The sequence below is a fragment of the Pristis pectinata genome, chromosome 4, assembly GCF_009764475.1.
Source record: "Pristis pectinata isolate sPriPec2 chromosome 4, sPriPec2.1.pri, whole genome shotgun sequence".
Taxonomy (NCBI): Eukaryota; Metazoa; Chordata; class Chondrichthyes; order Rhinopristiformes; family Pristidae; genus Pristis; species Pristis pectinata.
This window is the reverse complement of record NC_067408.1, coordinates 76,267,755-76,295,664: the sequence shown is the minus strand read 5'-3', so window position 1 is coordinate 76,295,664 and position 27,910 is coordinate 76,267,755. Positions and strand designations below refer to the sequence as shown.

General features: G+C 38.3%; 2 protein-coding genes across 2 annotated transcripts in view; one reads left to right on the top strand and one right to left on the bottom strand.

The window, feature by feature from the left end:
- The window catches only part of LOC127569324 (SR-related and CTD-associated factor 4-like), a 66,328-nt gene extending 62,080 nt beyond the window's left edge, over positions 1–4,248 (top strand). Inside the window, exon 19 of the mRNA XM_052013853.1 lies at positions 616–4,248. Within this exon, the coding sequence (XP_051869813.1) occupies positions 616–1,475 (860 nt within the window). The 3' untranslated portion in view covers positions 1,476–4,248. The remainder of the gene's footprint in view (positions 1–615) is intronic.
- Positions 4,249–7,900: 3,652 nt separating this feature from the next.
- LOC127569657 (superoxide dismutase [Cu-Zn]-like) overlaps positions 7,901–27,910 on the bottom strand; it is a 34,284-nt gene continuing 14,274 nt past the window's right edge. Inside the window, exons 4-6 of the mRNA XM_052014457.1 lie at positions 19,432–19,501; positions 10,379–10,496; positions 7,901–8,017 (exon numbers count right to left, since the gene is read on the bottom strand). Of these exons, the coding sequence (XP_051870417.1) occupies positions 7,901–8,017; positions 10,379–10,496; positions 19,432–19,501 (305 nt within the window). The remainder of the gene's footprint in view (positions 8,018–10,378; positions 10,497–19,431; positions 19,502–27,910) is intronic.

Sequence of the window (27,910 nt, the reverse complement as noted above, 5' to 3'; positions counted from 1 at the left end):
GGTACAGCATTTTAACCCACATTCATACAATTAATTCATATGGGTAGATTGAATGGATAAGCATGTGTAGTCATCTTTATTCAGTTACAGGTGTAGAGTTCTGTTGGTTTTCTGAATGGCGCGAACTGGAGCTACTTTGTAAGTGGTCATTTGTGAGGTTTATTGAATAGTGTGGTGATGGGATTGCATTCAAAGAATAAAAGAAGATTTGAAATTATTTATTATGGCAAGTGTTCCCATATAATGCTACTGTTTGAAAGCATATTTAGTAAAATCTTTATGTTCAATGTCTAGCACTAAAGTCATTGCTCACTGTATAGTTGGAGTAGGGGGATGAATTTAAACTTTTATCTTACACATGGGAAACTTAAGTTTTTGCCTTTAGTGGCAGAGTAGTTATGAAGAGTTCATTTATTAAAATGAACTGAATATGGTAATTATTTTTTTAATGAGGAAATAAATGTCTCCTCTGAAATATTGTAGAGAATTATAGATTAACTTTGAGAGTAGGTACATTACTATACCGTAAATTAATTTCAGAGTATTGATTTCCATTACAATAAAAGAGTCATTGAATAATTTTACCTAATGTGCATTTCTGTATTTGGGTTTCAGGAAACCAGAGTGGAACAACTCACGCTCCCATGATGAATGTGCAACCACCAAGTCCTGGTCTTCTGGGTGCACGGCCTGGTTTAATACCCTTACAAAGACCCCCTGGAGTTCCCCCACCTCATTTACAGAGGTTTCCTGTTGCTCCACCACGTCCCCTGCTGCCACACTTACTACACAGAGGTCCACCACCTCCAGGACCAGGAGGATTTGGAGTACCTCCACCTCATGCCATGCGGGGACCGTATCCACCCCAGAATGTTTTTGGTCGTCCTGGAGTGTCGTCTGATGATAGAGATGGGAGACAGTTTAGGAATGACAGACATGGATTTCCTCCAGGAAGGGATCGAGAGCAAGAACAACGCTTTGGCAGATCAGAATTTAGAAATCGTCCTTTTGGTGGAAATCGAAATGAAAATGAGAATCGCGATCGCTATGGAAATCGACATGAGGAAAGAGATCATGATCGCCATTGTGGTGCACGTGAGAGAAGGGAATGGGGGAGGAGAAGCTCTGAACGAGAAAGACATAGAGACTCGGAGGAAAGAAATAGGCGGTCAAGTGGACATAGGGATCGTGATTCACGAGACAGGGAATCTCGCAGGGATAGAGATATGGATCAACGTGGAAAGGAAAACCCCGAAGAAATTGAGGGCAATGAAAAGCACCACAACTCTAATGGAGAGACACAGGAAGAAATAATGAAACAATCGGACGCGATCCCAGTTCCTGATTCTGCTCAAGGAGAATGTAATTCATCGAATATGGAATTGAAAGCTCCAGAGATGGTGGAATTGGCGCCTACCTCATCTACTGATCAACCTGATATGAAAGTTTCAGGCGCAACAGCGGAGGGTCAGTGATAGAAACTAATTGTAATAAAGCACATGATGTGGTGATGATTGATTTATCCACCGCAATATTGTGCCAAGAAGCTTTAGAGTTGTATAAAAAAAATGATGTATAAAGTATTTGCTTCTGCTATCCCACAGCCCTGTCTAGTTTTAAAGGTTTTAAGCAAATTGTTTGCTTTCCCCAGTATTCAGAATGACCACACAATTTACTCCGCAGTCTGAACACCTGATGACCAGAAAACAAATCAAATTTTTGCTGTACGTTTTTAAAATTTTGACGTAAGGTAGAAGTGCTTTCTATTCTTTTTAATTTAAAAAAGATAACAAACAGTGAAACCTTCTCCAAAAATTGAGCTTAGGATTTGTTTTTAATAAACTCTATTTTCTTAACAAACTTTAGACCGTGTGATATTCTTCCTCAGATTTGTGGAGAAAAGAATGTCATGGGATGGAAGAATAAGATTGTGAAACACCCTAAAGTTTGATATTTTCTATATCGGAAGCAAGTCTAAATTAGACTCTCATTAGTATGTGTTCTTAAAAAAACGGAAATTGTTTTTGAACAAACAACTGCAGCCCAAGACAGATTGCTTTGCAAAGTGTATTATAAAAATATTAGTGTATTTCACTGGTGATGTATAGAAAAAGAATTATAAAATTGCCCACTCAAGATCAGGAAACAAATGGTCTGAACAGTACTTTGTTTTAGAACGTTTCTTGAAAGTTTATTTGTTCATTGCCCTTAAATACAGACTGTTTCTTAAAAGTAACAGTTTTCCTGTTTTCTTCTCTTTTGAATGTTAATATAGTTGCAAAAAGAGAATATGTTTACCGTTCTGAAAATAGACATATTACAGCTAGGTTAATGAATGTTGTGTAGATTTAATATATAGCTGAGTAAGTATTGATTTAATCATAACTTAACACAAATTATTCATCCACTTCTCGCAAAAACAATGATTTGAATCACTTAAAAATCTTAATTATATAGGTGACCCCTGCGTTTATGGGGGGGAGTTGCGTTCCTGGAAAATGGCCCGTATCGCTATTTTCCAAAACGCAAAGCTGTGTCATCTGCGCATGCATCAAGAAACAGTTTGAAAAAAGATTTTGTGCTTATTTACTTTTTCCACATAAATTCCATAAGAGCGAATTATTCTGTCTTGAAGTTTTGGGTAGTGATTTGTGAATAGCTGTAACATGGGGGTTGCCTGTACCTGGCTCTGAGGTATTCCCAAAAGTAGGGTTTTTGAATTGTTGATGCTTGATTCATATTGGTAAGTAACTTAAATCTTTCTCCAACCAAAAAGCTGCTTGCTCCAGATTTTATTCCAACAATTTGCCTTTTAGTTGGAGTGTGTCCATTCTACTCAGAAACAAGTCAGAATAAAACACACCAGTACGTGGAAGAGTATTTGTATTTGTTTTGGACTCCGATGAAGCTTCGGCCTCTTGTTTCTTCATCCTATATTAATTTTGTCATCCAGTGAAAAGTCATGTTGACTTTGGGCCTTCTATGAGTTTGATAGCACACTATAACTGTCGGGTCGAATTGTGGAAGGTCACCAAAGCTCATTTTCTCCTGTCATTGTCGGTAAGTTTCTTCACACAATGTTGTAAAGTATAAATATTGTTAACATTAAGGACTAACTTTCCAGTTTGGAGATTGACAGGCATCAAGCAGTCCCAAATAAATTACAGCATGAAAAGACAAAATAAAGCTACCTTCATTTCACCATTAGTGAATATTTCTGCAGTTTACTATTTATAATGAAATGCAAGAACATGCAAAAGATGCATTTACAATAAATAATAAGCAGTGGAAATGTTCTTTTATTTAGCCTTTCTTTCTTCCAACCTCAAATGTATTCAATTTTTCCATTTCGCCATGAGCCTTGACTCAGTGGAAGCATGTACTTCTGAATCAGAGTTGTGGCTTCAGGCCCCACTCCAGATTTGCAGCAGAAAATCACAAATGACTTATGTGCTACACTGTGAGTGTATTTTTTTTCAGCTAACATCAAAATGAAGGATTTATTCAAATATTTGGGGGGATAATGCACAAATGCTATTACACTTGAAATCAGATTGGCTACACTTCTGTAATTTATTGCAAAATTCTTTGGGATGTCTTGGGACTAGAAATGCAAATTCTATTCAGCAATGCGTGACTTACGAGATTCTGTTCCATGTTGTATTTCCATGTCTAGATACCATTCCATCCAATTTCAATCGCATTCTCGGAGTCATTTAAAAAAAAATGAAAAATGTATCAATGGACCACACTACTGCTTTCTGGCAGTAGTTAGTTTTATAAACTAGAAAATGTATGTCATTTGACTTTTTGGTTTAAAAAATTGCATCCAGTAATGAGTAACTTTCATAGTCATTCTGTTTGAATTCATCAGAGACAGTTTAAGTACATGTTTTAATATTTTAGAGAAAGATACTATTTAAAGGATATAATACACCAGTTCCTGAATAATTCTGGTGTGACCATTTGCTAAGTTGATTTTTGTTTCACATTCCATCTAGATCAAGAGCATGATCAGATAAGTATATGACTTTTGCAAATGTATGTGATTCCTGAATGTAACTCTGAAAGATCAACTACTGTTTTGATGCGTTTCTCAGTTGTTTTACTGATGACACATACTGATGTGGAATTTGCTTGAGTTTATATCTGTAAATAGCTTGATTCACTCTTTAAAAACTATTTGCCTTGATACCTGTACCTGTAAAATTATATTAACTCTTTAAAATTAACCTCATCTTAAAAGCTCTGGACTTGCCCCTGGTTTCCATGAAACTGTTTTGCACTATTATACACCAGTGGAGCTCTGTTCTTGAAGACATTGGTAATTTGTTTGTCTTTGCCCTCGATATAGCTCTTTAAGGCGGCAGCTCACCATCTCTTTAGGGTAATCAAGTGATGGCAAGGTCCTGAAAATGTACCCATCTAAACTAGTAGTGATTTTCTTAACATTTACCAACTTTTTTATATGAACAACACAAATGTTTGCCTTTTTCCAGGTTAAAAACGAGGGTTGTTGGCCTGCATAATACCCTCAGGTAAGCACAAGCTAATCATTTGCAAGGTAATTGTGTTGGTACATGTTCTAAACATCATTAGAAGTGCAACTAATCACTATAGTCACAAGCTGAATAAACCAAAAAGTCAAACAACACATTTTCTAGTTTATAAAACTAACTACTGCCAAAAAGCAAGAAATGGCTTCATTTCTTGCTGTTCTTATGCCATCTCAACATACTGTGTAAAGATTCAAAGTGCAGAGTACACTTTCGTGGTCTGTCAGGCAGTGAAAATCTTTCGGTTAAGGGAAGTGGAACTTGTGACACATTTGAAGATGATGATTAGTCTTTGCTGAAATGGGCAAATAGCAAATACCTTGCAAATTATCTGTACCAGGCTCTGAGATTAATTTTGGCAGTCTCCTTGTTGCTGAATGTAGAAAAAGAAAGCAAAAGAGTCAGCTTGAAGAGATTATGCTGCTATAATTCCATTTTATTCTAATTCCTGCTTTGGAATTAATATGAAAATACTTTAAAATAAGAAATTGCATTATTTTTCAGGTTTGTCTCTCTCACCACCAAATTAATTAAGTAATTTGAGTTTGGTTGAAGTTAATTACATGCACTTATATCATCATCTGATTCGTTGCAAGGATCTGCTGGAAGCTGTAGCAATAGATGACTAGAACATCATTGAATCTCTAACTTATTTTTAATTACTTCAGAAAATGATTATGAACAGGCCACAACAAATGAGGACTGCTTTAAATGGCAGAGTCTGGCAAAAGATGACGACTAGATAAGCAAGCAATGTGGACAACTGAAAATGGGCAAAGCAACCTTTGCAACTGTAATTTATGACACAGGTAAATGCATATTTGAATAGAATTTTTAAGTTCATGATTACACTTAATCAGAAACAATACTGGATAAGCATATAAATCCACAGCTATATTTTAGAATATTAACACAAATAAATAAAGGAAAATAAGTATCTGTGAAGCAAAATTCCTTTTATACCACAAGTTCAGGAGATTCAGATTTGGCAAAAAGGCAAATGCATATTATCAGGAATTGCCTTCAGTACCTCTGTCACAGCAATGATTTGCTTCCATTACTTCATGGCTTTTCACAGATGAGATTTGTGTCTTCTGTCATTCAGCTGGCTGATGGCATACTTCCAAGTCCATCATTGGTTCCTACCATAATACAGTCTTGACCACGTGATCCAAGCTTGCACTTCAGTTAAATTATTTAATCATTATGCTGTTGGAGGTGCTGCTTTTGGATGAACTGTTAAATAAGGCCTTCTATTTTCAAATGTATATAATAGATCCAGTGGAATTGCAAAAAAAAATAGGTTAACAGTTTACGCTATAAATTTTTTGATTCTACTAACTATGGACGATGAGAAAGGGAGCTGTAGTCATCATTTTAAAGAATTATTAAATGGTTACAGCACACAGGTGACCATTTGGTTCATTGTGCCTGCTCCTGCTATCTCAGGTTCTACAACCCTGGTCCTTTCTCATCACCTTGCACATTTTTCTTTGCCATTTTTATCTATTTCCCTCTTCAAGGTGTAGTAGGGGGATAGTAAACTTATAGTAAAGGCTATAATGGAACCTGCCTCCACCACATTTGCAGACAATGTATTCCATTTTCCAACCATGTTTTGTGAACAGGTTTTTCTTCATGTCACTTTATTCATTTTTTAACTTGTGACATCTAGTTCTCAATCCTTCCACCAAGGAAACAGCCTCTTGATCACTTTATATACTTCCATCAGATCTTCCCCTCAGCCCTTTTTTCAAGAAAACTTCCAGCCTCTTCAATTGTACATGCTCTATTCTGATATCAGGTTTGATGCACCTTCATACGTTCAGGTTAGGATTCTCCATTATCTCCAAAAGCTGTCTTGAAATATGGAAACTAGATTGTGTATGGTGTTCAAGTTGTAACCTGATTCAGTTTTGACCTCTTTGCTTTAAGTGTCTGTTCCTCAAAAGGTGAACCTACAGCCTGCCAGCTTTTTACATGGCCTTATTCCTGTGTTGCTATTAGAGATTTGAATACATGCAATTTCCTTGACTGCTCCATTCATAGAAGCAGTGTGGCTTTTTTTCCAACTGAACTTCACCATTTTATATTTATTTAAATGGAAATCAATTTGCTAAATACAACCCCATTCTGTAATTCCTTTATTTTAGTGCATGCTCCTTTTGCATTAATTTGGAGTTGCAAATTCTGAAATTACATCCATTTCCAAAATCTATAAATTGTGAATATTCACCTCAGTGCTGATCCCTGCAGAAGACTATTTCAAACCCTTCACCACTGAGTATCACTTAACATCCCCATCTTGTAGTCAATTTGCTTTTGATTTAGAAAAGCAAGAGAAGGAAGAAGGTCAGAGGGGTAGGGCACATGCGCAATATTGCTGGTTGCAACAGCAACTAATACAAACTCCAACAAGCAGCAATAATAACCAATTAGAAACCAGCAGGAGCTTATGCTGTTCTTCCAGTCCTTCCTCCATTAATGACAGAAGTTTGCTGTGCTGAAGATGCAAAACCTCAAGAAACCCCAGCATTTCTAAAGGGTGGAAATTGGGATCCAACTGCACTTTTATCAAGTCTTGGATGATGATCTGGAACCTGCTCATCAAAACTTGGGTCAATTAATCTGTCGACTTTGCCCCAGAATTTGTAGAGAATGCTATTTATTAGAGGGAATCACAACCATACAGCTCAATGTACCGATGGTAACTTTTATTTTGACCATTTTAGAAAAATGACAGGCTGTTGTGTTAGATTCACATGGATGAAAAACGTTTGACACTTTCAAATACTTTACTGTTAAATTCTAGGTAAATAGTTTAAGATAATAACAAACTGTATTTGGATTTTCCAAATAGAATATGGAGCATTATTACATTGCCCCTTTTAAAAATAATTGATTAATTTGAACAGCATTGACTTTCCCTTGAAATGTTTAAGCAATTAATCAAGTGTTACTTACTGACTTGAAGGCCACTTATTCTCATGCTATAAAGAAGCTAAATTACCTATTGGTACTGTTATTAAACTAAGTTACTTCAGTCTGAGCATTGTCATGTCTGTTTGCTGGGCCTAGTAACATGTCCAAGTTATTTGATGTCAATATTCATACTTAAAGAAAAAAGCTGGAAAAAACTGAAGTTTATCACAATTTTCTTTTCCTAAAACACTGCCTTTAGAATAAGCCCTGAAGAAATTTCTGACATACTGCTCAATTACATGCATGTTGCTATAAACAATCCAATATTTATCTGCATGTAATTTTGAATCAATTGCTGTTCAATACTGTTTAAGAAAATGAAATCAGTCACAGTGTCTCTAATTAGAATTTCTGTTACATATTTACTTGGGGTCTTCATCTATCCCAATTATACCCCAAGCTAAACCTGCTCCTTGGTTTCCTGATTCAAGACTCTCTGAATTACCACCTTTGCCCAGGTCATCTTCATTCTCGTGAACCTTAAGCAAGGGAAAGCAGTTTATTCCGTTAGTAAATACTCAAGACTTTAGTCCAGTCTGGGAAGACTTTTCACAGACAAAGCACATTGGTTTACAACATAAATTATATAAATTAAGATGCATTTCTGGGATAGCAGAATCTGAGTGATTTGATTAAGATTTTTACAAATTTGTAAGACCACAAAGTTTGACTCGATGGAGCCTGTTTGGGTGATGCTGAAATAGTTCCACTGCAGTGACCAATGTGTAATGTTGTGGTTAAAGACTAGAACACCCAAATATGCACAGGGAACAGACTGTCAGGAAAATCTAGAATTGATTATGCTAATAAAGCAAGGCTCAATGCCCCTGTTAACCTGCCAGAGCTGAACATGCACTCAGCAATAGGCAGGACCCTCTATCTATCCAGTCACTGTTACAAAAGGGATCAGCATGTTACTTCCACCATAATATGTACTGGCTGCTATTGGATTGTCTAAGTATGGTACTTTCTGAAGTTCTTTATCTACAGGGAGTAAAATATCAAATGCTGACGTAGTTTGCACAAATTTCCCTGAGCAACCTGAATGAGTAGAGACAGGTGGCACTGAATATGCAGCCATATTCTGTCCCATCACAACCTCAATGTTCATAAAATAATGCCACTTTACCTTGGCCAGGAATATTGAGAGGCACCCCAGTAGGGAAGTTCTCACCAAAATATGCCACCTCCACCAACCCATGACATTAATCTGAGCGGGTCAAGGACCACAGTGCCAGTGATTGTTACTGTGTCCATATTATTTGGGATACCTCATGGCTTGCCACACACTCTCAAGTGAGAACACTAGTATTCTGGCAACAGGCACAAAGCCTTCATTCTGCAGCAATATACTATGGCATAAGTCACTACTGCAAGACTATGGAATGGGAGAATACTGAATTTCTTGATTTTGTTAGTGCAGTTTAAGAGATTGATGTTAAGGAAGAAGCCTTCAAAATAGTTCACATCCATAGCAAGTTAAACCACAAAAATCAAATGTTAGTTTTGTACTGTAATTTTCATTAACTCAATTTGTTTTTAAGATCCCTCTATGGTACATTTCAGAAGAAACTAGGCTAATAAATCACGACTTTAAAATGTTTTAAGATACAGGCTTTTGTATACACTGCCATTCTCTAACATGAATTTTGCATATCTGCTGCTAATCACATTTCTTGTTTGACTCTGGAGATGGGGGTCTTCAGTAAATCAGGATATGAACAACACATTTTTGCTTTGGTAACTTTTGCTTAATTTACAAAGAAGAGTAACGTTGAAGCAGGCAATCTGACCTAAATGACCTTTGCTCAAGTTTTATAATTATACTAATTACCTCTGCAGTTGTTTCTCTCCCTAGATAATTCCCGTATGAATAACGCCTCCCCTGATATGTCAATTAATGTGATGGGATTTACCTGCTTCAACCTCTTCATATTCTCAGCACATGCAGAGGAACTTGCCACATGATGTTTTTAGTTGTTCACTTTTACACTCATCCCCTTGTTCTGGACCAAGCCAGAAGTGGCCATTATTTTTAATTAAAATTACAAAGAAATTCCATGAAGTAATCATACTTTCCTTGAAGTGCCTGAACAAGTTATTCTTATAGCTCTATTTTAATTGTTAAAATATTTTAAATTAAAATTAATTTGAAAGTAATCCTTTAGAAATAAAGCCTACTTCTTTGTTCTTGCTCTTCTATGGCCAACTTCTCTTGCTACTTTTAGTGCCTTGTGGATTTTTGCCAGATTTGTTGGTCTCTGCTCCAGTTAGCTTATTTAGTTTCCGAAGAATTAATGTTTATGTCAATGTGATAAAGTCAATTTTCTTCTTGTCGGCTCACCTTCCAGTTGGTAATCAACAGCAACTTTTGACATTATACTCTGAAACTGGAACCATTTCAGCTTGCCATTTCCCATAAACTGGAGAAACTTCTAACTTTTACTCTCCCCTTTGTTCTGTCACAATTTTTCAATCCAATCTGCTACTTGGTTCATAACTAGGTAGCTTTGTGTGAAGTCAAGTCTTCAATGTAGAACTTTATCAAAAGGTATTTGAAAGTGTAGCACCCTCATTGCATTTACCTGCTCTTTCCAATATGTTCACAGAATTCATCATGTTTATGAGTAGGCCAATGTCACTGTCATGCTCTGTTATATTCTGTCAACAGCTATTCTGTTGTCTTTCATTAATTCAAGAAAGGAATTTGGAGACACCATTCTAATTTGGGTCATTCAACCAATTTTTGCTCTCTTCTAGTTGATTGAAATCAAAACCTTATTTTCTCCACCATTAACACTATTTGCTGTTTTGCTTGACAGTACAACTTTTACACTTACCACCATACTACGTCCAATAATTGAATGCTTTCCTGCCAGGCGAAGCAGCCGGTCTTCCAGTTCAAAGCGGGCTGTGCCATTTTCATCAGCTTCTATGTTGCCCAGGTCACCTACATGTCTATATGAATTAGAACATTAGGATTTAATCAAAGGAACATTCACTATTTATGCATGTTTAATAAACCAGTGAAGTGATGCCTTTTACTCAGTGACAGTGCATTTAAGAGGCTTGGGGGTGGGGGGGAATGGCTGAACCTTCCCAAAGCCACTTCCCTGTGCCATATTTCCTCAAATGGATTTGTAGCAGCTCAGCTGAACTCTGCATTTTGCAAACTTTCGCTTAACCCCAGAATCATGACTAGTTTAACGAGTCCACCTGCAGACTTTGACAGCATATTACCTCTGGAAAGGAATTGCTTTCGTGAGAAGTATAATTAGATCCCTTTCTTAAAAAAAGTTTTTAATCTTGCCTTAATAAAATATTTTAACTGATTTGATATAAAACTGAACCTCTCAGCTATTATGGTGCTTGTTTAGAACCCAAGGTTGAGTGTTTAAATTGCTTTGTGACAAGTTTTGAAAGTGATTTTGATACGTCTTTTAGAAATTGGAACCTGCCATCCTTAACTGGTCTGTCTGACCAAAGTTGTGCATGTTCTAAATGTTTAATAATTATCTAAATGATTCTTAACAGTCTTACCATGAAGAAACAATCCTAACTTCTACTGGATAATCAAAACTTTGGCTTGCCCACCAGGAAATGATTATTTCCACTCCTATGAATTTCAACTTGCCAATTTATTGATTGTCTATCCTATCCTTGAAAGGATATAAACAAGAGTCACTCCTATTTTTTATATAAAGCACTACTTCTAATTGGGAAAATAATGTCAAACCATCAGAGCTTTAAAATATTGAGCAACTCTCAGATAAGCCATGTGATTAATAAAAACTGAAGTCCTTATTTGATGCTGAAGTGCCTGGTGCAGTTCATTTTAATGCACACAATTCTTGTGACCTTTCCTAAGAAGCACCTGTTTACTTCATCATAACTTGTAAGGATTCCAATTCCCAGTACACAGCTATGGTTTCATTATAAATGCCCCAGACTCGTGTCACTATTAGTAACTATAGGAAACTGGACAGGCGCTGGGGAAGAATCTCCTTTTGTGCATTAGGAATCTCACCCTCAAACAGAAACCTGTATTGCAAATGGCACCACTGCCCCAAGACATTATTTTACTTCAGCTGAACAATGGACATTGCTTGGTGGTACATATTCCTTTGTGCCTGTAGCCATTGTGGGTTTGAAAATTGCTGTCATTAGTAGTCTTGGTATTGTTGTGATAGTCCGCAACACAGCTCCCGTGCACCAGTGGTGGAGGGAATAAATGCTGAGGATGGTTGAAGAGGTACTTATCAAGTGGGTTGCTTTGTTTTGGATTCTATTTTTTTTTCCAAATGTTGTTGTAGCTGCACTCATCCACTCCTGATTTAGGCCTTCCTGGAAAGATTTTGATACCATCAAGGCAGGATTTGACTGACAGTGGTAAGGGTGGGCATTCTTGCCCCTGCTCTGGGAATTAACTCTTTGGTCCAAGTTTAATCAAGGCCGTCATGAGGTCTGGAGCCAAGAAAGTACTATTTGAATGCACCATTGATAACACCTCTCTCTTTGCTGATGATTGAAAGTAGGCTGGATTGGGCAGTCATTAGCCGGATTAGATATGTCCTGCTTTTTGTGAATTGGACGTACCCTGGGCAGTCTTCTGCATTACCAGATAGGTGCTCTTACTGTGACTGTGCTGGCACTGCTAATTCTGGAGCACAGGTCTTCAGTACTATAGCTGGATTGTCATCTTGTCCCACAGCCTCTTTTTACATCTATTTTCTTGATACCACATGAACTGGCCAAGACATCTGTGATGGTGTGAACAGTATGGATGAAAAAACAAGGCAGTGGAGGAACTCAGCAGGCCAGGCAGCATCCGTGGAGAAAAGCAGATGGTCAATGTTTCGGGTCAGGACCCTTCTTCACGACTGAAGATAGGAAAAGGGGAAGCCCAAAATATAGAGGGGGAGGAGGAGGAAAAGGTGGTGATAGGCAGATGCATTGGGGGATGGGTCAAAGATATGGAGGCAGGTGCCATGGGGGAGGAGAGGAAAAGGAGAGGGAAAAGAAGAAGCAAGGTTGGGGGCGAGGGGGAGGTTGGTTTACTTAAAGTGGGAGAACTCAATGTTCATGCCGTTAGGCTGTAAGGTCCCACAGTAGGAGGGAAGCCACGGTTAGTAAAGAAGTTGGACATCTCTGTCCTGGAGTGGAAAGCCTCATCATGGGAGCAGAGGCAGAGAAATTGAGAGAAAGGAATAGCATCCTTGCAAGAGACAGGATGAGAGGAGCTGTAATCAAGGTAGCTGTGGGTGTCAGTGGATAGTGAATCTCAGATGGAGAAAGGGAGAGAGGTATCAGTGATAGTCCAAATGAATTGGAGAGCCTGGTGAAAATTAGTAGTGAAATTTATGAAACACTCAAATTCTGCACAGGTGCAAGAGGTGGCACCAATGCAGTCACTGATGTGGGGCCAGAGTAGGCTTGGAACAGAGACTGTTCAATGTAGTCAACGAAAAGGGAGGCATATCTGGGGCCCATGGCTACACCCTTGGTCTGTAGAAAGTGAGAGGAATCGAAAGAGAAGTTGTTTAGGGCGAGGACAAGTTCAGCCAGGTGAAGGAGAATGTTAGTGGAAGGGGACTGGTTCTGTCTGTGGTCAAGAAAGAAGCAGAGGGCAGTGAGGCTGTCATGATGGGGAATGGAGGTATACAGGAACTGGACATCCATGATGAAGATGAGGTTGTGTGTGCCAGATAACAAAGTTATGGAAGAGTTGAGGTGTGTGTGTGTGAGGTGTCACATATGTAGGTGGGAAGAGATTGGACCAGGGGGACAGAGTAGTGTCCAAGAGTTCAGTGAGGCAAGAGCATGCAGAGACAATAGGCCTGCTAGGACAGTCCTCTGTGGATTTTGGGGAGAAGATAGAAGCAGGTAGTCCTAGGTTGCAGAGATGCATCATCAATTGGGGACTTCGAGCTGAATGTGGTTGCAAATGCTTCTGCTGTCTCTAACAGGCATACTTCATGGGCCTCCCCATTAGGAAGCAAGCTATTTCTAATTTACTGATTAAAATTATGAAATTCCATGAAGTTACTGAGGAAGTAATTGACACATCTGGCCTCATCCAGAACAACCAGTGAGTTTCTCCACAGCAGGCTGAGAATGTGGAGTGAAACAAATAGTTCTATCAGATTAATGGACATTTAAAGGGAGCCCTCATTCATATGGGAATTATCTAGGGGAAGAAACAACGGATGAACCATTTAAATAGCCACCCAGTTATTTTCAAAACTCAAGAGTACCTTCACAACAATCTGACCAAAGCCATTATTATTGCCATTTGTGCCCAAGGCTTGCTACTGCACATCAACATGACACCTAGCTCAGTAATGTGGATTGGAACTAATGGGAAACTACTTGCAGCAACTATACTCCAGAACCAGAGTCATCCAACCTTAATATACAAACTACGATTGCAATTCTACTTGCTCAGAAGCCAAGCAAGTCATTGTCAACTCATTTATGAAGTTGACAAGAGGATGGGCCTTGCACAGAACATCCACAAAACAAAGATCCTCAACCAAACTACCCACACAGGATAACACACCCTCTAACAAGCAAGTTTCAAAGAGAGACACTGGAATACCTGGACTAATTCTACTTCAGGAGCCACCTCTCAGGGAAGACGCTTGGTTAAAAGTGTCACAGGCAATCACTCCACCTTCAGCTTGGGATTCTACATTGACATTTTTAAAATTACAAAATTTTGAGATTAAATGTTTCCACTTACAGGAGAGACCAAAAATTCAAGTCAGTCATGAATAAAACCAAAAGAAATTTCAAGAGAATTGCCTTTATCCAAGGAATTATTAGTATGTGGAACAAGCTATCTCAAGTAGCTGGGCAAACAGCATTAGTTAAGAAGCTAGTTAAACATTTGAAATAAATCCAAGGATGGTGTAGGGCATGTATTTTTCCTATTAGGTTGCTGACCAGAGAATAGCAGTACATTCATTTTCAAAAGATTCTTGTTGCTCATCTCATATGGAAAGAATTTAATTAAAGACAGGGTATTTGAAGAATGTGCAAACACAGGAGAACATGGACTCCTTTAGGATATGGCCACAACTTGAATCAACTTGAATGAACTGAACAGCTTCCACCTCCAGTAGTCCCATCAGATATTATATATCACTCCTACAAGTCTTTCTTTGAAACATTCCTATTTCACCCCCTAAATGCTATAAATTTAACTTTCTTCCCCTGACAGCTTATTCACAATTTTCACTTCTGAAGTAATACCATTTTATTTTCCCCACAGCCTTTACATCAAGAAATAATCAGGTTAATTTCCTAATGATTTACAACTTTTCATGTAAAAACAGACATCTGGCCTTTTGAGTACAAGACAGGACAGTAAACCTGGAAATCGTTATAGTTTCCTGTTGCAGAGTGGAGGAAGGCAGTGGAATAAAAATAATCTGCAATAATTTCTGCAGAACAAATTTGAGCATTTGATCTGATGTTTAGAAGTCAAAGGCTTCTTTTTGTAAAGCCCCAAGATAAAACGTGCAAGGCACAGCTCCTCACTCAATAGTTTACAGCTTCGTATCCTTGTTTAGAAAGGGGGGGAGTGCAGATTGACCATATCCTTTAATCTTACCTCATTTTTCTTTCTCCACTCCATATAAAAAGATTTTCCTCAGAAAATTAAAACTACAAAACAGCATCTTTTGTTGTCAGTAGTACTTGCAACTTTGTAGCAACTTATTTCACATATTTACTCTGTATCCATGTTATAACTATAAAGTAAAAAGCCAAAGCCAAGACACGAGACAAGATTTACCAGGGCCAGTAGGTACCTTTAACTATCCACAAGATTATCTAACATTGTAAAGTTATAATAACTCATTTATCTAGTAGCAAGTTCCAACTTACTATAATGGGGAGTTGAAAGTAAAACATTAGTGGAGAAAGGACAATAAGGAATGGTTCCTGAAGTTTAAAGTTCAATTGTTAACATCACTTCAAAAGGAAGCAGTTACCATATTACTCATGTGTCTGTTGCAATTTCTATTACGTCAGTTCATCAGCCAAAAGCTATATCAACAAACTTAAGGCCACTGCACAACTTGTCCATTTCTGACTTCCCTGCTACCTCACAAATGGAACACTATCTTAATGTTCAATGGTAAGAATCTGTAAAACTTCCGAATGGCATTTTTCTTCATGCAGTGGGCTCAAAACCATTGGGATGGAGGGAGGGAATGCTGAAAGGGAAGTGGCACTGAAAGGAGTGCAGATTAACAAGAATGAAAGGAGGTATATAAAACAGGAGAACAGCAAGGTGACTGGCCAATCCAAATGAGAATTTAAAAATTTAACGTGCTGAAACATGGAAGCTGGTGCAGCCTATTGAATGGGGATCACAGGAGTGAAGGTAGCAAGCTGAGTCACAGTGTAATACTGTGCAGAATCAGGCCCTTCAGCCCAAATCATCTCAGCCAACTAAGGTGCCCATTTGCCAGCATTTGGCCCATATCCCTCTAAACCTTTCCTATCCAAATGTCATTATTGTATCTGCCTAAACTATTTTCTCTGGCAGCTCATTCCATATACACACCACCCTCTGCATGAACTAGAAGAGCTCTGCTGGTCAATCAGTACCTCTGGAGGCAAAGGGATGGTCGATATCTTGGGTCAAAACCCTGCATCAGGACTGAGTGTTGAGTTCTTCCAGCTGTTTAATTTTTGCTCCAGATTTCAGCATCTACAGTTTCCATGTATTAGTGCTCACTTCATGGGCTTATTACCACTTTGGATACCAGTTGCATCATCTGCTCATTCTATTTTCTAATATTTTTTTTAAAAAGTGGATGTGTTTAGTAGCAGCAGGACATTAAAATTCTGTAGGCTAGTTGCCCAAAACAGTGAATCAATGACTTGGTTGCATCAAAGGCTTCTCCTACCAATATGGACAAATTTTAAAGTTGGAAAAATGCATTTAAATCAATATCCCCATTGTTTTTAACATGGTACATGATTATTACAATACCCCAAACTATTAATGAAAGATTAAGATTTTCTCAATTGCTTGCGATAGGGCTCTATTATTTCACGAGCACACATACATCAAATAATTTTATTGCTCAAGGAAATGTAATTGCTCCTGCCTCTACCACTTCATCTGGCAGCTTGTTTCACATACTCATCACCCTGTGTGGAAAAAAGTCTCTCAGGTCCCCTTTAAATCTTTCCCCACTTCAACCTATGCCCTCTACTTTTAGACTTCGCAACCCTAGGAAAAAGACTGTGTCCATCCACATTACCTATACCCCTCGTGATTTTATAAACTTCAATAAGGTTACACCTCAGCCTCTTTCACTCCAGGGAAATCAGTCCCAGGCTATCCAGTCTCCTATCCAGTGGCAGTTTGCCACTTATTAAAAGCTACATAAATACTCTTGTTGGAAAAGTAAATCAGATATTCTGTGGCATCTCAAGTCGGTAGCACAATGGAAGAATGAGTGCAAGTCTGACAACTTTAAGAATGCACAATTCCACCCAGAACAAAGCCATTCATTTGACTGACACCCAACCCTCACTTTAAACATTAATTTCTTCCATCATTGACACAACATGGCTACTGAGAACAATCCACAATTTGCACTTGCAATAACTCAAGGTTTCCCTAAATTTTCAACCTCTAACAATGAGGAGCACAAAGCTCACAGGTACACACACCACCATGTGAAACAGGCAGGAGTATGCCTCTTCAGCCTGGAACACCATTCATTAAGGTCATGGCAGATTTAATCTTGATCTCAACACCACTCTCCATTATAGTTTTAAGGTCTAGGAATCTCCACCTCCAATATACTCAATAATTCCAATTAACAGCTCTCCAAGGTGAAGAATACTAAAGTTTCACAATTCTCTGAACACCCTCTCAGGAGTTCTCTTCAAATCACAAGACATCTTCACTTCATGGCTGGAGGGTCGAAATCCTAGATATCAACAGCCAGCATGCATTTATAGACTTCTTTTAATGTGGTAAGATGTTCCAAGGTGCTACATAGGAACATTAGTAAACAAAGGTTGACAATGCATTAAACAATGAGAAATCTGGGCACAGGATTAAAAGCTTGGTCAAAAAGATAAACCTTGAAGGATTTAAGAATCTCAAAAGGAGAATGGAGTTGTACAAGGAAGCAACTTCTGAAGCTTTGTACCTTGGCAATTCAAGGTACAACCATCAATAGTGCAGCAATTAAAGTCAAGGATGTTCAAGGTGGCTAGAATTAGAGAAAATGTATTACAAGAGGTTGCAGAGTTATTGAAAGTAAAAAACCATGACAGTTAACCATTCACCAAGGATGTGAATATTAAAAATTGAGGCACTGTTTAACCAAAAAGCAATGTAACTCATTCAGATACCAAGCAATCCCAATTCATGTTGGATTAGTTAATTTTGTGGCATTTTTAATGCAGAAATCCAAATATATTAGCCGATTCCCCATGTCCAAATAAACTGTGCATCAAATTGCACAATACCTAGTATCTTAGTGTAAATTAGAATGCAGCCAGGGAATGATGAGTTTATGCAGGTGGAAGATTAGAGGCCAGCCAGGAGTTTGTTGGAACTGTCAAATCTAGAGTTAACAAGAAATAAATGCATCTCAATAGCAAGTGAACTGAGGCAGGAAGAGAGAAGGGCAACATCACAGACTGGAAACAGGAGCTTTTGGTGGAAATAAGTGGTCAGAAGCTCTATTCAGTCAAGTGCAGCAATACAGCTACAAGTTCAGTTCAGTCTCTGACAGTTGTGATTGAGAGGGAGTTTGTGACAGGAACCAAACATAATGGCTTCAAAAAAAAGAGAATTTTTTGGTTTATCTTGGACTAAAGTGTTGCAGAAGCAGTGTGACTGACCATATTTACCCTGGAAATCTGGCAGTCCTAGGTTATATTATTCTCTGGATAATGCAGATTATCACTACATTATAGGGGGTGGTGTTCCATGCTAATGAATAGATTGACAATGCCTATTACTCTTCATAGTTTTGCCTGGACTGACAGCTAAGAATAGATATACTGTATGGGATAATAAACTCCACAATGGACTTGTTGGGCCAAATAGCCTAGTTCTATTTTAATATTTCATTTTTATCATTTAATCAGTGCTTCACAATTTCAGCAGAGCAATGAGCTTTATCAATACAAGGGGTTCTGCTGGTTGGGATGTGCCTCCGTTGCAAATATGTAATTCTGCAAAGTTACCTGACTACATTGAAAATGTTAAAGTAGGTAATTTCAGCAATTTAAACTGTAGTTAATTGTTTATTGTCTTTGTAATATAAAAGTGTGTGGGGAGAGGAGAAACAGATTCTCTAGACGTGTTGAATTTTGTCGTGACCGTTTATGTCTCCCGGCTACAGCTTCGATGTGGCACAGTTAAGCAGTCATAACAGTTTCATCTATTAATTTTGAAATACTGATCTTTCATCTTCTAGTATAAATATTTAGGTTACAGAAGTACATCACTGGGGTTGCGGTCATGCTGGGTTCACTCAACTTCCCAATATATCTTCAAAAGATATTTAGTTCATCAGTTGTAATAGTTTTCCACAAAGTTAACCTGTAGTGGTATACTTTAAATGATAATATGATTTCAAGTATCTTGAACACCTGTGATACAAGCTAAGAATTACAACGCAATCCAGATCCATCAATAACAATTTTTCTAAGGCATTTTAAACCTGAAAAATTCTCTCAAACAAGCTTGAGTGATTTTATTTATGAAAATTCCCGAGTTGAAAGATGGAACTTAAGATTAAAAGTCAGCATTATGTGGTACACCGAAGTAATTTATATTGTAACAAATCAAGACTGTCAAAAAAAAAACAAACATTTCAAGCATTACTGTTTAGATAAAACTAACCTCCTTTTATCTTGTGGTGCACCATGCTTCTCATTACAGGGATTGAAATGAGGTCCTGTACAGGCAAACCCTAAAAACAAATATTTAACTGGTTTTGTATCACTGTCAATGTTCTCCACTTTACTTAACAGATTTGTAATAAGCAGTGAAAACTGCCACAAATACATATTCTCATCAATACAAGGATCTTGCATGATTTTGAGGAGATGGATCACAGAAAGGCACAAAAAAAATCAAGAGTCTCAATTTTGGCTTCTGCCTTTGGGATTTTTCAGTAGAACCAAGTCTCAGAAACCAACTCCTCTTCCCAACCCAATTCACGTTGGATTATAGTTCACTTTTTAGCCTTTTATGCACACATCTAGATACATTGGCAGATTTGTTATACGTGAAGCAATCCTCAACCTACTGTGTTTATACTAATTGTGCATTGCATGATATAGCATTCCAACATCAGCTAGTGATTAGATCAGGCTTTCAAGCCATAGAACTTAATTATTATGCAAGTAGACCTTGGGCCATTTATGGGTATCTTTATTTCCCAACAATATTTCTATTGCTTTTAAACATTAAAAATTATTCTGGACTTACAACCTCAACTTCCATTCTAATATTATGTATTTAAACTTGCACATTAGGTATCTTTAATAGTAGTGTTTCTGTTATTTCCCATGTTATTACTCCAGTATAAGTGCAACTGTTATTTCCCCTGTTTTGATTCAAGCACTCCTTTGCTTTTCTTCCATGATAAAGATAATATGGCATTTTTCAATGATCTAGGAGTTATCCCGGGCAACATTTTTCTTGCAACTGACACCACCTGCAGACAAAATGGTTATTTCATTATTCTTCAAGATGTTATGTATAAATTGAGTACAGTTTCTGTATACGTGTGGACAGGCAGTCAGGCACCTGAAGAATTTTGACGTTTCCTCAATAACAAAGTAAATGGGTGCAATTTTTCTAATTTATTTCTACCAGATGCTTTTTTATTATCTGATGGCCTTTTTCCTCACTCCAAAATATTCTCTTGTGGATGTACTGATGACACAAGTGGTGTGGCAAGAAACTAGGATGCCCTACTGCTGATGTGAATTGCGCCCAACACCTTTTACCACAGAGCCAACATCTGCTGGATACAAGATTGTAGAATAAATCAGCATGCAAAAGCCAATTTGACACACACAATGCCTCCTGAAAATCAGCTAGAACACTGGAATCTTAACTGTGTGAAACCCACTCCACAGTATTTCAATTACTTAATGAGTTAGATATTAGTCAACTTGGTTTGGTTGTTAGCATGGTTCGACAAATGCTTGGTGCTTTCCATTGTTGAATGAAGGTTCAAAAATCTGGAAGGCATGATGCAATTGCTGAATTACCTTTTGCACAAGATAGTTACTCCTATCCAGTGTATCAATACGCATTCCTAATATGTCATGATTGGGAAAATAAGCAGAGGCATCCAGAGTGGGGAAATCTGCTGGAAAAACAGTAAGACAGGAGTAAAGCTCTCAGTAGATCACATCTGCACAAGAGATATTCAGGGAACACTGGGAGAAAACAAGGAACATCCTTAATGAAATCTATCACCTGCTTCAGCCACAGCTGTAATCTCAGTACAATAAAAGGATCACAGAGTTACAAACCATGTCAATAGCCTAAACACTGGTTTCTTCCAGGCTGGAGTAATTTGCAACATCTTGTAGGTTGCCACCCATTGTTGTGGGCTCAACATTTAATGACAGCAAACTACATTTAATTCTGTTTTGTGTATGGTGTAAGCCCATGTATCTGCAAGGCTTACAAATTTCCAATGAATTAGGGCGCCATTTACTGCAAGGCCACTGGCAAGAAGTAACCCATTTCAACTCTAACTATACCAGAAATGAAAGATGTCACTCTATCATAAAGCTGGTATATGATCACAGATAGCAGATCACATTGGTCAATGCCTCATTTTCTGGCAGCAGTCCACTGTATCCTCTGCCCTTCAACCAGCACAGAAAATCAAAGGTTGCTATGGGTCACGAGGACTGTACATGGAAGACACGGATCCATTATCATCATCTTGCTTTGCTTTCACTCTTTTGAGGTTGCTGTTCTTGAGCATCCAAAATTAAAAAGGCACAACTGCAAAGTTGAGAGGTGGGGAAGGGATGCAATGCTCATACCAACTTCAATTTGTAGATTAGAAGAATATGTAGTCCAAGGCGAATTGAGAAGGCCTGCATCATCTCTGTAGGTGTTAGCATGTACAGTCCATCTGTTCTCCTCTGGTTAGCAGGAACATGCAGCAAGAGTCGTATGATACTTCAAATATCATGGCCATTGATGGCTGTTAGTTTGTGCAAACATCTACTGATATGGTGGATCAAGTGAATATTGACCATGATTCCTTTAAAAGATTTTTGGTAGCTGAGTGATGGAAGTGTTTCAAATTAAGTAGTAACTAAGGCTAAGGATGCAGTTGCAGATATGCATTCCATGACCTTTTGATAAACTTCTTGTGGCAGGGGATCCAGGCACACAGGAATTTATTCCAGGCATTAAACTCCAACCATCTACTTCCACTGTGTCCCATGTTCAGGAGCCTTTCTAGGTACCTGCTAATGAAGGACTTATTCCTATCTTGCACCTTTGTTAGGGAGGTCACACTCTCCTACAATTTGCCATTTTTCAATTTCCAGGTTGTATTCACTTCCTGCAAGACTGCTAGCACCTCCTCCAGCCAGAACACACTTGGCCTTGATGAAGTTCAGGTTATCTTTAACTAATTCTGCCCAGTCAAAGTATAGCCTGTTATGTGTCCAACTAATCAAGGATGGGAAAAGAATAGCTGAATGCTGTAGTCATTTAATTTTTTTCCTAGCAGGCAGGTTGTTGGCACATTGCTTCCATTGAAATCAATAGGCACGGATTAATCCCTGCTGCTATTTGAGATGCCATGACCAACCTGGAAACACAGAAACTAAGTCCACTATTATTTAAGAATGACTTACTGGTTTTTACTGGGAGATGAAAAGATCACAGAGCCTGAAGGGGAAATCGGAGTTATACACAATTAGAGCAGAGTTAATCACTTTGCTGTTACCTTATGATTTGCTTGGTGCATCAGGGCACTGCTAGCAAAGCTCATGTTTAAGTAGAGATGACTGATCAGGTGAATGGAAATAATAAAAGTTAGATATAATACCATCTGCCAATCTCATGAATAACCAAGTTTACACTACTGCAGAGTCCCTATCACAGGGTCAAAATCTACTCACCCTTGCTTTCAACCTACAAAAGGACATTGCACTATCCCTGGTGGGAAACTGCTGTAAAATAACGGCTCCAAACTCAGCAGTGGGGTCCTGTTGCTCATCATGTGGTGGTGGCGGCAACTGAAGCTTGATGAGAGTGGGATGGCGGAGGTCCCATTCACAAAACTACAGTATGTGACAGCCAACTCCCACCACTTGTCAAAACACCAACACTGAAAAGCATTCCAAAACAAATTAAAAAGAACTTATTCAATTTTTTTTAATAACACACTTAGTGCCATAACGTTCAAATAAACAAAACTAAGTAAGTATCAACATTTCATCGCCAGCAGCTCTTCACTTCCTGAATCAGGAAAAAAATTTACACAAGCTTTTCAAATAGATTTCCCAGCATAAGCCTGAAGAATTATAGCAACATCACATTCTGCTTTTGGACTTCAGCTGCGTAGCACTGCTGGCATTGCCGCAGTAAAAGCTATACAGTAAAACTCTGATAATCTACCATCCACATGGAAATCCTGATGGTTCAGCATCTGACTCACCAGACACCGATTTGCACACTCCCTCTGACACATTCGAGCCCTAATTCCCATAAAACATGTATGGTTCTATTTCCCGCACTCCATTGAAACTTAACAGGGCCTTGTTTCCCATGCTCCCTTTACACTTAGTGTTCACTGTTTAACATCTAAAAAGTGAATTAAAAATCATAAATGTGATGTTCACATAAAAGAGGACTTGAGGACAAAATAATTGGACCAGATGACGTTAAAATTGTTCTTCATTCTCCATTTTAAAAGTTATATGTATTGATTTTATGATTGCACTACATATAGTCAAAACAAATTCCAGGTTTTGAGAAGCACAGATAGAAATATCCAGCAATCGGGGCTTGATTCCATGCATGGAGGGTTCACACATTTTCCCGTGACTGCACGCATTTCCCTCCAAGTGCTCCCACGTCACAAAGACGTGTGGGTTCGTAGGTTAATTGACCACTGTAAATTCCCCTTTTTGTATCGGTGAGTAGAAGAACCTGGGGATTGTTGATGGGAAGTTGAAAATAGGTTGCAGGGAAAAAAAAATCAGTGGGGGACCAGGCTCAACCAACTCCATTGCCTGTTTAATACATGAAATTGTGAACAAAATAGTGTGTAATCTGGTCTTTTTTTTAAAAACGCTGTTAATCTTAGTTAATCTAAAAAACACAATTTACCTCAGTAAAGATGTAAGGTATACATCTTCTTTGAGAACAAACTGCTTAGTCAGAATAATACTGGTCATGATATTCCCAAGAATCATTTTATTCTGGAACAGCCAGGGAGCAGTGGCATCCCATACAAACAAGCAAATCTTTAACTTCCTGACAGGTTCTTGCCAACAATTTTCCATAAGTGCTTCATATTGTTCAAAAGAGTGACAACATTCAGCATTTTCCCAGGATTTACCATGGTAAATCTGCCAGCTGAACACGTGGTTCAGTGACTCCATTTCAATGCTGAGGAATTACTGCAACAGTACAAGGCCGAGTAATTTAGGTGTTTTGAATTAGCTGAGTTTCACAATGTGAATTGTTTCCAAGTGTCTTCATTTTTTAAAAATTGAAATTTATATTTTAAAAATGAGATTAATTTTTGCAATATCAGAGACATTCAAATATTCAAATTGTTTGAAAGTCAGCCAGCCTTTGGGAATGGCTTAGAAAGCTATCAGGGAATTTCTCTGACTGGAACTTTCCATTTCTTGCTGAAAGGACCAGAACTATACAAGACTTAGCGAGCCACACTGGGGTGTGCTTCATTCCAGAAGCTGTCCCAAGAAGATCTGTGAGCATTGACAACTTACAGCACAAGGAAATTCTGGGCCATTCTTAAGATCATCGACTGAATGGCAATGCATTTCAAGGAGATTAGATGAAATTTTACTTATTCTGATTTCCTATCCATATTTGGCTCAAAATGCAAAAACTATCTACGTATTACAGCAGCCTTTAACTTAAACTATGGCTTCAATCTTACAATAGAATGAATAAATTGAATCTCATTTGAAACATGTAGGTTTTTAAAAAAAAGTAATTTTAAACCTTTATCTTTGGATATGGCAAATAAATTACTAAGGGGAAAATGGTGCTTGAAAAATTGGTTCATAGTTCAAGGGTGAATCCAATGGATAACTTGTACATTATGATATTGATTAATATAGTCAAAAATCAGGCACAGGATTTATAATGGTAAAAAGTTGTTCCAAGAAAGTGTAGCAACAGAATGCAAAAAGGCACCAAGAACTGCAGCTCGATTTGTGATTTAATTATGTTACGTAGTCTTAATTTAGATCTTACCCTATGCATTTAGATAACAGAATTGCACAAGATTCCATTATCGAGAAGGTATGATTATGTATGCCCTAGTCACATCTGCCAGTAGCACCACTCAGGAGCTTCATAAAGTACAGAACCTCAATGAAAATTCACAGCCTCTAAATCACAAAGGCACAAGTATTCCTTCCATGTGAACAAGGGTTTGGTACAAGAACCTTCAAATTCCTATCCCTGTTTCAATTTACCCACTTGCTGAGATCTACTAGTATTTAAAAAGTTAATAAGAGACCTGTGCTTTGTCTTATCTGTGGAGAATCACACTTCAAAATGATCTACACACAATGAAAGAATTATGCATGGCCCAGAGATCGCAATCAACAGTTACCTTGGCAGGAACTTGCTGAGAGAAGCCAGATACATGTTATTGTGAGGCCCTGCTGGACCTTACACAACACAAATGGTATCATGTTAGGAAGGAAGTTGGGGGAAGAGAAGGTGAAAAAGGAGGGCTAGAACAAACCTCACCCACATAATAGCTGCAAACAAACTTTGAAAGACTAACAAAGACTATTACTATTTTAAATGTAGAAATATCAACACTCTTAAAAACAATGAAAATTCTAAATTAACTACTCTTACCATAGCTCATTGGAGCTGCTTCTCTACACTGACATGAACAAAGCTTAACTTTGTGCAATATGTTCAAGTAGGTTCTCCAATGCGAGCAGTGGAAAATTGATGCAATTTACCACTCCCTCACCATTACAGCACATGTGCAAAATTCTCAGAAATGCCAAAAGCAAATTCAAGACCTCCATGTTTTCACAGAAACTTGAAGTTGCTTGAATCATGTGGGGAAACACTGACAGTTATTCAGGTAACTACCTAATTTTTCCTGTAAAAAAAATCAAGCTATATAGTGCTACAGCTGCAATTGACTGAGAGAGCCTGTCCAGTACTATGGTATAGTTGGTGCAGATTTTCAAATTGAGGAATTGCCTGCTCTCTCAGGTGGATGTAAGATTATTTACAAAGAACAATACAAAGCACAAGTCAATAACATGATGGAATACTCCCCAATTGTCCGTATTACTGCAGATCCAACAGCACTCAAGAGACTTGATTGAGGACAAAGCAGCCAATGTGATTGATTGATACCCCAAACACCACCTTAAAATTCACTGCTCCATCAAATGCACACTGTGGCTGCACTGCATATTTTCAAAATATATACCAGCAGTGGGAAAGTTATTGAAAGGGATTCTGAGGATATGGATTTATTTGTATTTGGAAAGGCAAAGACTGATTGGGGATAGTCAGCATTACTCTATGCGTGGGAAATCATCTCTCCCAAATTTGACAAATTTATTTCAAGAAATGACCCAGAGGACTGAAGAGGACAAGGCAGTCGATGTTGGCTACATGGACTTCAGCAAGGCCTTTACAAGGTCCCTCAAGACTGATGACTTGATAGGAGGGAGAGGGTGGAAGTGCAGGGTTGCTTTTCAGATTGGAGGCCTGTAACCAGTGGTGTGCTGCAGAGATCAGCGCTGGATCCTCTGCTGTTTGCCATATAAATTATTTGTACGAGAATGCAGATGGAATGATTAGTAAGATTAGTAGTATAGTGGACAGTGAAGGTTGTTTAAGGTTTCAACAGGATATTGATCAACTGGGAAAAGTGGGCAAAGAAATGGCAGATGGAATTTATCACACACACAAGTGCAAAGTGATGCACTTTGGGAAGTTAAACCAGGCAGGCTATACACAGTGAATGGCAGGGCCCTGAGGAGTATTGTTGAACAGAGACCCAAGGGTATCAGTATACAGTTCCCTGAAAGTGGCAACACAAATAAACAGGGTGGTGAAGATGCTCTTTGGCATGCTTGACCCAGAGGCATTGAGTACAAGAGTTGGGACATCATGTTACATTTGTACAAAATATTGAATTGGTAGCATGTGGAGAACTGTATGCAGTTCTGATCACCACACTGCATGAAAGTTGTGATTAAGCTGGAGGGTGCAGAAAAGATTCATGTTGCCTGAATTGGAGGCCTTGAGTTATAAAGAGATTGGATAGGCTGGGTCTGTTTTCCCTGGAGCAAAGGTGGCTGCAGATAACATGATCAAGGTATACAAAATTATGAGAGGCATGGATAGGGTAAATAGCTGGTGTCTGGTTCCCACGGTAGGGGTGTCTAAAATGAGAGGGCATAGATTCAAGGTGAGAGGAAGGTTAAAAGGAAGTGAGGGATAAATTTTCCACATAAAGAGTAGTTGGTATCCAGAGTGAGCTGCCATTGGAAATGGAGGAGGCAGGATCAGTAAAAACATTTAAGAGGCATCTGAACAGGTATTTGAGTAAGGCATAGAGGAATATGGAATTAATGCAGGCAAGTGGGATTAATGTAGGGATGATGGGCAAAAGGGCCCATTTCTATGCTGTCCAAGTCTATGATTACAGCTGTTCACCAAGGCTACATTGCATCTCAAACTCATGACATCCATCACCAACGAAAACAAGGGCTACAGGCAAACAAGAACACCACCACCTGCAGCTACCTCTCAAGTCACATACTACTGTGACTGAAATATAATAGTTGATGGGTCTTAGTCCTGGAACTCTCCATTGTAGGTTGCAGCAGTTTAAGGCAAGAATTTACATTCAATGCTCAAAGGCAATTAGGGATGAACCATAGCAGCAATGCTCACATATTACAAGTAATCAATTCTACCACAATGTCCTTTTTATTAAGTAGTGGAGAGAGTATTGAACAAGGCTCAGAAACAACTGAGTGATATTAACCAAACTAAAGTGATACATACAAAAGGAGCAATCAATAAGAATAAAGTAAAAGACCTGCAGCCCAGTCTTCCACAGATTCTTTCATTACGT